At 44.3% G+C, this 8,970-nt stretch overlaps 1 protein-coding gene across 1 annotated transcript; it reads left to right on the top strand.

Moving 5' to 3' along the window:
• The first annotated feature begins 722 nt into the window (after positions 1-722).
• Positions 723-8,622, top strand: LOC117716455 (alpha-1,3-mannosyl-glycoprotein 4-beta-N-acetylglucosaminyltransferase-like protein MGAT4E). Its single transcript, XM_076941234.1, has 4 exons — positions 723-1,142; positions 3,492-3,623; positions 3,961-4,054; positions 7,341-8,622. The coding sequence occupies exons 2-4, from the start codon at positions 3,516-3,518 to the stop codon at positions 8,489-8,491; spliced, it is 1,353 nt and encodes a 450-aa protein (XP_076797349.1). The 5' UTR covers positions 723-1,142; positions 3,492-3,515; the 3' UTR covers positions 8,492-8,622.
• Positions 8,623-8,970: the final 348 nt, after the last annotated feature.

Here is an 8,970-nt window from a genome sequence, read left to right as displayed (position 1 = left end):
TCAAACCTGGGTTCTCTGCAGGACCAGCAAGTGTTCTTAACCACTGAACTATCTCCCCAACCCTTTGAGTTATAATTTTTGCTTTGGAGGTAGTTGTTTTGTTTGTTTGCATTTTGTTTTGAGATAAGGTTTCACTACCCAGCACACACACACACACACACACACACACACACACACACACACACAAAGAGGAGGGGGCTGGGATTAGCCAGAGAGAGCGAGAAGAAGGAACATTAAGCTTTAGGACGGAGTGCACTGATGTGTTAGGAAAGAGACAGCCAGGGGAAGGCGGGTGTCAGAAAGGAAGCAGTTCCAGGTGGAATCAGAACTGTGAATCTGCTGAGAAGGAATTCAAAGTGGGCTAAAGTCCATACTCCCAAGGACTGCTGTGTAGAGTTTCAGAGAAGTGGGACAGAACTTGAAACGTGAGTTCAAGAGAGAAAGAAAGTCCTTTTCGTGAGTTCAAGAGACGTGAGTTCAAGAGAGAAAGAAACGTGAGTTCAAGAGAGAAAGAAAGTCCTTTTCGACTTTCCTTCTGCAGGAAGATAACAGACCTGCTTTTTCCGTGATGACAAAGGCCCAGCAGAGAGGGAAAAGAGATCATGCAAAAGGAAAAGGATGAAGGCAAGGCTGGCAAACCCAACGTGAGAGGAAGTAGGTGGCCAGGAAAGAATCAGGAGGCTGGGAGAGACTGGGCGGAGTCGCAGGGAAGCCCTGTGTGATGGGGCAAGCGGGATGGCTCTCAGCAAGAGGTTCCTGTTTCTCTGCGCGGTGGTCTCTGCATCTATTTTCTCCGTTCAAAGAGAGCAGCAGCTGCTTTTTAGGGCAAATTACAATTTGTAGGTAGGGATTATGAGGCACCCACTCATCACATGTATCCTGTACCTGTGCCCCTCTGATGCTATGAGTTAGGGGTTGGGACTCAATAGTAACATCACAGAGGGAGCTGAGCTCAGGAGAGTAAGCAGCAGAGGCCTCAGGGTCTGTCCCTAACTCCTAGAGTGACTGACACTCATTGCAGCTCCTCTTGCCCTTTGTTCTGTCTTCTCCAGAACAGTGTTGACCTGAGAGGGCTAAATAAGACCAGAACTCTCTGCGGCCCAGGCCCAACACTGTCACAGGCAGGACAGAAAGGAACTGAGGTATGTCTGCTGTGCTGAGGTCTTTTAACTGTGATTATATAGCCCTTTTCCATTAAGCATACTTTTCCATGTGTTTATGGTTTGTAGAAGTCTGTTCATCTGGTATCTTTTACAGAAGTTCATAAGTGAATCACATGACAAAAGTCTTTTTTTTTTTTTTTTTTTGAGACAGAGTTTCTCTGTGTAGCCCTGGCTGTCCTGGAACTCACTCTGTAGACCAGGCTGGGCTCGAACTCAGAAATCCACCTGCCTCTGCCTCCCAAGTGCTGGGATTAAAGGCGTGCACCACCACTGCCCGGCATGTCAAAAAGTCTTAAGGAAAACAGGTAAGAAAAGTTTAATCTTATTATGAGTATTTTTTTGTAACTGTTATCAAAAATCTAGGGGAGAGATACATGTTAATGCTTATCAAAACACTGGGTGCTCAGGAAGAGCTCAGCACTTAAAGAGCATGAGATGCTACCTCAGAGGACCTGAGTTCAGTTCCCAGTACCCATGGCAGGAGCTCACACCCATCTATAACTCTAGGGGACTCAACACAGACATTGTGTTGTGCACAGACATAAGTATATAATTTAAAAAAAAAAAAGAAAATTAGAATCCCAGCACTTGGGAGGCAGAGGCAGGTGAATTTCTGAGTTCGAGCCTAGCCTGGTCTACAGAGTGAGTTCCAGGACAGCCAGGGCTACACAGAGAAACCCTGTCTCGAAAAAAAAAAAAAAAGAAAGAAAGAAAGAAAGAAAGAAAGAAAGAAAGAAAGAAAGAAAGAAAGAAAGAAAATTAGACCGGAGAGGTGGCTCAGTCATTAAAGGCTAGGCCCAAAATCCAAAAGAAGGAAGGAAGGAAGGAAGGAAAATAGATAGATCCTGGCAGTGATGGCGCACACCTTTAATCCCGGCACTTGGGAGACAGAGGCAGGTGGATTTCTGAGTTCAAGGCCAGCCTGGCCTACAGAGTGAGTTCCAGGACAGCCAGGGCTACACAGAGAAATCCTGTCTTGAAAAACAAATAAATAAATAGAAAGAAAGAAAGAAAGAAAGAAAGAAAGAAAGAAAGAAAGAAAGAAAGAAAAGAAAAGAAATGAAATTTAGAAATTTAGGCCTAGTGTGGTAGCATATGCTCTTCAGTCCTCCCACTTTGGAAGTAGAGGCAAGCAGTTTCAGGACAGCCAGAGCTACCCTGATGAGAGACCCTGTCTCTAAAAAACAAAGGATAATAATATTAATTAACTAGTTAATTAAAAACTATTAAAGCTGACTAAGATGGAAGACATTCCTGAGAATGAAGGAGATTGGAGAATACTGTGGCCACTGGAGCGCAGAAATCACATGACTACAATTTTTTGTGTGTGTCCTGAGTATGCAGGCAAGAATGGAACTCTTTGGCAAGGCCCAGGGGAGCCTTGCTTCTCATAGCTGAGGAGCAATCAGAAAAGATACTCAAGAATAGGGCTGGATGCAGGCACCTTTGAGCCTGAGCTGGCCTATGTCCCAGTAACCCAGCACTCACTCAACTTACTCCAGGAAACAGAATCCTGTGCTAATTGAGGCCTAAGTATGAGAAAGACAGGAATATATTTATATTCCTATAAATTTATATTCCTATATTTTTAAGAATATCTTTGGGCTGGAGAGATGGCTTAGTGTTTAGGAGCACTGACTGTTCTTCCAGAGGTCCTGATTCAATTCCCAACAACCACATGGTGGCTCACAACCATCTGTAATGGAATCTGATGCCTTCTTCTGGTGTGTCTGAAGACAGCAACAGTGTACTCACATATATAAAATAAATAAAACTAAAAAGAATATTTTTGAGCTGGGTCATGGTGGTACAGGCCTTTAATCCCAGCACTCAGGAGCCAGAGACAGATGGATCTCTGAATTGGAGGCCAGTCTGGTCTACAAAGTGAGTTCCAGGACAGCCAGGGATACACAGAGAAACTCTGTCATGAAAAACAAACAAACAAACAAACAACAAAAAAAATCAAACTGTTAACCACCACTGAGTGGCTAATAATTTGATTTTTGTTTTTGTTTTAAATGCGTAGAGCACAATACCCATGTGTTTCCTGGTACAAACTGGCATGTTAATAACCTTCCAGCTAGCCCTATCATTCTGAGCAGGGGAAACTTTGGGAGAGTTGAAACTCCAAACAAATATATGAAGACAGGCAGCAAATGTCATCACTGGACAGGTGACCTTCTTTCTCTAGGAAGGGAACAAGGCTGTGTTCTGTCAGGTTCCTAGATCAGAGTGTGTTCATGTAAATTAACAGTAACCTTAGGGCAGGAGAGGATAGGGCAGGGAGGAGGGCTGGTCTCCCAGTGTGCATACTGACCTCTTCTGTAGGAGCTGTATCCCAGCGCAGACACAATGCGGTGTTCCATCAGGCATTACCTCAGAACCTCTGTGGCCCTCATCTTCCTGTGGCTCTTCACCATCCTGCAAATCCCTGAGAAAAATGAAGACGTCAAAAATGTGGTGACTATTCTTTGGGAAACTGGAAGTGCATGGTGGGAGAGCTGAGGACAGGCAGGTTGCCCAAGGGCCCTGGACTTTCCTTCCAAACCTTTCCCTCTGAGTGGACCTGGGTGTGGATATAACCATTATTCCATAAATTAGCTACATTTGCTTGTCATGTTTCTCAAGGGAAAAGACAAAACAGATTCCACCAGAGCCCATGGATCTTTTTGGCTTATGGCCAGGCACTGTGCTGGACTCTCTCTACCTAAAAAGGCATATGGGAAGTTGGGAGAAATAAAGTCTGTTGTTTTACGAAAGGACCTATATATATTTTTTGCCTTTGTCGATGGTCCAGGTAATCAACCATGGCAGTAAGAATTCCAGATCACTCGATGACTGGAAGAACATCACCTCCAAGTATCTGAAAGAAATCCATCAGAGAAGAAAGAGTGAGTACCCAGGAGAGGGAGGGTGCAGGGTCACAGGAAGAGGAGGACCATAGGAGAGAAGATGATGGGAAAGAAGAGGGCAGGAGGAGAAAAGGCAGTGTGTCCAGAAACACTTGAATCTGTCTGACAACTCCCTCCCTGTTGCAAGACATTGAAGAATCAGGGGTATGAGGAAAGGACAGATGGAGGTAGTTGTTTTAAAAAAAGTGGGATCAGGGGATGAAGGATAGTTCAGTGGTAGGGACATTTGCTGCCCAGGATCTAAGAGTTCACATTTCCAACATCTCTCCTCTCTCTCTCCTTCTCTCTCTCTCTTTCTCTCTCTCTCTCTCCTTCTCTCTCTCCCTCTCTCTCTCTTTCTTTCTCTCTGTGTGTGTGTGTCACATACACATACCACACACCACTTACACACAAACACTCATACACATACACACACATACAAAGACACTAAAAAAATAGGTAGAAACAAGATCTTGATCACATTTTACATTGTATATACACTTATCTGCAACACCATACATCTTTACATTGGGTAAACAAGGAGTGGAACTCCCTTGTGTAACTTAACATTTCAGTCTGCAATTATGATTATGCCCTAGGGATGGTTGGCTATGTGCCTTTTGTGCGATGGGGGAGGAGGTAGGGAATGGATGAAAATGTGGCTTTTTGTTTGTTCATTTTGATAAAGGGTCTCACTATGTACACAAGGTTGAACTTGACATCCTCCTGCCTCTGCCTCTTGAGTGCTGGGATTGAAGGCATGCACCATCATATTGTGCATTTTATCTCATTTTTAATTAAGTGGATGCATGTCTCTGTCTATGGGTATATGTACAGGAGTACAAGTGTCCATAGAAGCTAGAGAGGGCATCAGAGTCTCTGGAGCTGCAGTTACAGGTAGCTGTGAGCCTGCCAGGTGGGTGTTAGCAACTCAACTCAGCTCCTCTGAGCAGTAGGCACTCTTAACCACTGGGCCATCTCTCCTGCCCTCATGTGGCCTTTTTTGGAGGGGTGGGGGTGGCCTTAGCCATTGGTTTTTGTTGGCTTATGTGTGTATAGTATATACATATGTATGTATATATACATATATATGTGCATATATATATGCACATATACTATACACACATAAGCCAACAAAAACCATGGCTAAGGCCATATATATTATATTATATATAATATTTTATATATATGTATATATTATATATATTATGGTATAGGAATATGAATGGTTCCCTGGGAGCTGCAGTTGCAAGTATCCTGAGCTGCATGGCTTGGGTGTGAATGCAACTTTTATTTGTCAGATGTAACTGTCATCTCAGAGGCTTACTGCTGAATAAGCTCACCCTTTCTTGCCCTTTCTGAACTCTGGCTGGCTGGTTCAACTCAGCTGTTCTGGCTCAAACTCTTCTCCAAACTGACTGATTCAATCTGGCCTGTCTCAGCTTTTCACTGAATTGCTCTGCTAGGCCTCAAACTAACTCCAGCAATTTGTTCTAATCTTCTGACTCCTCACTCTCTGGCTTTAACTGCCTCTACTGCATGAACTGAATGGAACTGACCTCAACTCCACTATACTGACTGACTGAACTGAACTCAACTGACTGAACCAACTTCAACTCTACTCTCTTTCCCTGCTCTGCCTCTCAACTCACAGACTCAACCAAAATGACTGGAACTCTGATATCCTCCTGCCTCTGTGTCTGAGTGCTGGGATTAAAGGCATGCACCATCATGCCTGGACCAAAGCTTTTCTTTACTTAAACCAGGCTGGCCTTGAACTCAGAGATTTGCTTGCCTCTGTGTTCCAGGGTGTCTGTGTTCCAGCCAGAGTAGCCATGTTGCTGAATTAAAATCCCTTTACACTTGGGTACTATGAACTGAACTCAGGTCCTCTTGAGTATCAAGCTTTTGGATAAGGTCTCACTATGTAGCCAAGGCTGGCCTTCTCTTTACTATGTATCTCAAGCTGGCTTTGAATTAAGCTCTTCCTGCCTCAATGTCCTGGGTGCTGGGATCAAAGGTATGTACCCTCATGCCCAGCTTTAGAGCATTTAAATAAAAGGAAAGAGAAAATAGCTGAAATATTTTAAAAAGTTGTGGCTAAAGTTGTCTACATGCATTTTTAGATAGAGACATTCAATGACTAAACGGAATATATGAGTGAAAAAGAATAAATGACTGGTGAGAAAAAATAAAGTTAGTCGCCGGGTGGTGGTGGTGCATGCCTTTAATCCCAGCACTTGGGAGGCAGAGGCAGGTGGATTTCTGAGTTTGAGGCCAGCCTGGTCTACAGAGTGAGTACCAGGACAGCCAGGGCTACACAGAGAAACCCTGTCTCGAAAAACAAAAAACAAAAAACAAACAAACAAAAAAAAGAGTACCAAGAATGAAGTGGTTCAGCCATTATGAGCACTGGCTGCTCTTTCTGGACATCCTCGTTCAATTCCCAGCACCCAAATGGCAGCACACAACTGTCTGTAATTCCAGTTCCAGGGGATCTGCTATCTTCACAGACTTACATACAGGCAAAATACCAATTCACATTAAATAAATAAATAAATGAGTAAAAATAAATAAATAAATCTTTAAACGGAACTCTTGAATTTTTTTTTTTTTTGTAGCAATAATGTGCACATTCTTTCTACCGAATAAAGAAAAGAAAACTAAGGGCTGGAGAGATGGCTCAGTGGTTAAGAGCACTCATTGACTGCTCCTCCCAGAGGTCCTCAGTTTAATCCCCAGCAACCACATGGTGGTGAGCCATCTGTAATGGAATCCAATGCCCTCTTCTGGCCTGTCTGAAAACAGCTATAGTGTACTCATACATATACAATAGATAGATAGATAGATAGATAGATAGATAGATAGATAGATAGATAGATAGATCTTTAAAAAGAAAAGAAAAATATCCCAAATAGCATTCTCTACCTCTAATCTTTAAGATTTGTTTCTGTGTGAGCATGCACACATGTGCGTGGGTCAATGTTTGTTGAGCCCAGAAGAAGGTGCTGAATCTGGTAGCTGAAGTTACAGGCAGTTGTAAACTCCCTAACATGGGTACAGGGAACAAAACTTGTGTCTTCTGCAAGACCAGAGAATAAGCCTCTGCTCCAGGCCTACTCCCTGGTACTCTAAAGTTTATTTTATTTATGACAGGGTCTCACTATGCTACATAGCCCTTACTGAACGCATGGTCTACCGTGAGTTTCATCATTAGCTTCTCTTATCTTTTTTAACACTCTCATCACTACCGTTCACTGACAGTTGTCCCTATTTTACCTCTCAGCATGGCTGACAGTGGGGATCACCTCAGAGTCACGGCAGGGTCAAAATGGCCTCTTGGATACACTCGCCTCCCTGTACCACGCCTCCTCCACATCTGAGCAGAGACAGATGACTGTGCTGGTCCACCTGGCAGACTCTGATCCCATCTGGCTCGGGAGAACTATCTCCCATATTTCAAGTCTCTACAAGCCCCAGATCTTGACAGGGCAATTACTATTGATCCACGCCCCACCTGATGCCTACCCCACTGTGACTAATGTCCAGAAGGAGATGTCTCAGGGGCAGATCTACTCCAAGCAGAATGTAGATCATGCTTTCCTCATGAGCTTTGCCACAAAGCTCTCCACTTATTTCCTGTTGATAGAGGACAATGTCTTCTTTGCCCCCAGTTTTGTCAGCCATATTCGCTCAAATGTGATCTACAGGAAGCCCAACACATGGGTGCTCCTGGAGTTCTCTAATATGGGCATCCTGGGCAAACTTCTCCACAGCAGGGACCTTCCACTCCTGGCTCACTTCCTCCTCCTCTTCCACAAGGAGCGACCTCTCAGCTGGCTGATCCTTCATTTCCGTACCCTCCTGGCCCAGCAAAGTCCAATCTTCTGCAGGCCATTTCTCTTCTACCACAGGTTGACTCACTTCACTTTTGAGAACAAGACCTTAATAGGCCAGGAAAAGGATGCTCCTGCCCTCACCAGCCTCACTGGAACTGTTTACACGGACATGAGGTTCTCTGACATCCATTCCCCGGAGGAGGCCTTCACTCTGGATGAGTCCTTCTTTTGGTCCTACAATGTCAGTACAGGGAACTATTTGATAGTGATTTTGAACAATCCAGCGAACCTCAACAGAGTGCAAGTAAGAACAGGCTCCATCATGGATGGAAAGTACATCCTAGAAAAAGGACAGGTGGAGCTAGGCTACAATCCTGAAGGAATACCCCCAAACTGTACCAGCTTTACCCTGCTTGGCCGTCTTGTGCATGGGCAGATGGATCAGATCGTTCTGGAAAGCGTTGGGTATGAAGTAAGCTGCGTGAAGCTGGCAGTGAATGCTAATCAAGCCGGTGGTCTCATGATCAGGCATATCTACATCTGGGGAGAAAATGCCAAAAACAGAAAAGATGATCAAAACGATAATGATGAGAGTTGATGCTATATCAATGTACGAATAATTAAAAGCTCAAACCATTTCATCAATATGAGAGATCCCAGGGAATAGTAGACAGGAAAGCAGGCTCGTGTTCCCAAATGGAGCACCCTCAGCCTCAGCCTTTGGTCCTAAGCACCTGCTCACTGGGTTTGAAGAGGAAGTCTCAGACAAGCCCAGACATGTAGGACATTTCTATTATTGCCAACCCCCGCCCCAGGTGAGAAGGGAGGGGCAGGTTTTTTTCCCAACCAAAAGGCCTTAGAGTAGGATTCCCTCATTTCTGGCTGGGCTACTTTAAGAAACCTGAGATTCAGGAAGCAATATGTCACAAGAGATAGGACAGAGAAGCCAGGTTCCTTGATTTCCCACTAGCAACATTGTCTATCATCTTCCTTCCATCAATGTGGGTGGAGACAGATATCCACTGGTATCAGAAGGAAGGGTGGGCGTGATATGGTCAAGTTGTGGGAGACCACTGG

The sequence above is a fragment of the Arvicanthis niloticus genome, chromosome 10, assembly GCF_011762505.2.
Source record: "Arvicanthis niloticus isolate mArvNil1 chromosome 10, mArvNil1.pat.X, whole genome shotgun sequence".
In the NCBI taxonomy this organism is placed as follows: domain Eukaryota; kingdom Metazoa; phylum Chordata; class Mammalia; order Rodentia; family Muridae; genus Arvicanthis; species Arvicanthis niloticus.
This window is presented reverse-complemented; position numbering and strand designations above follow the sequence as displayed.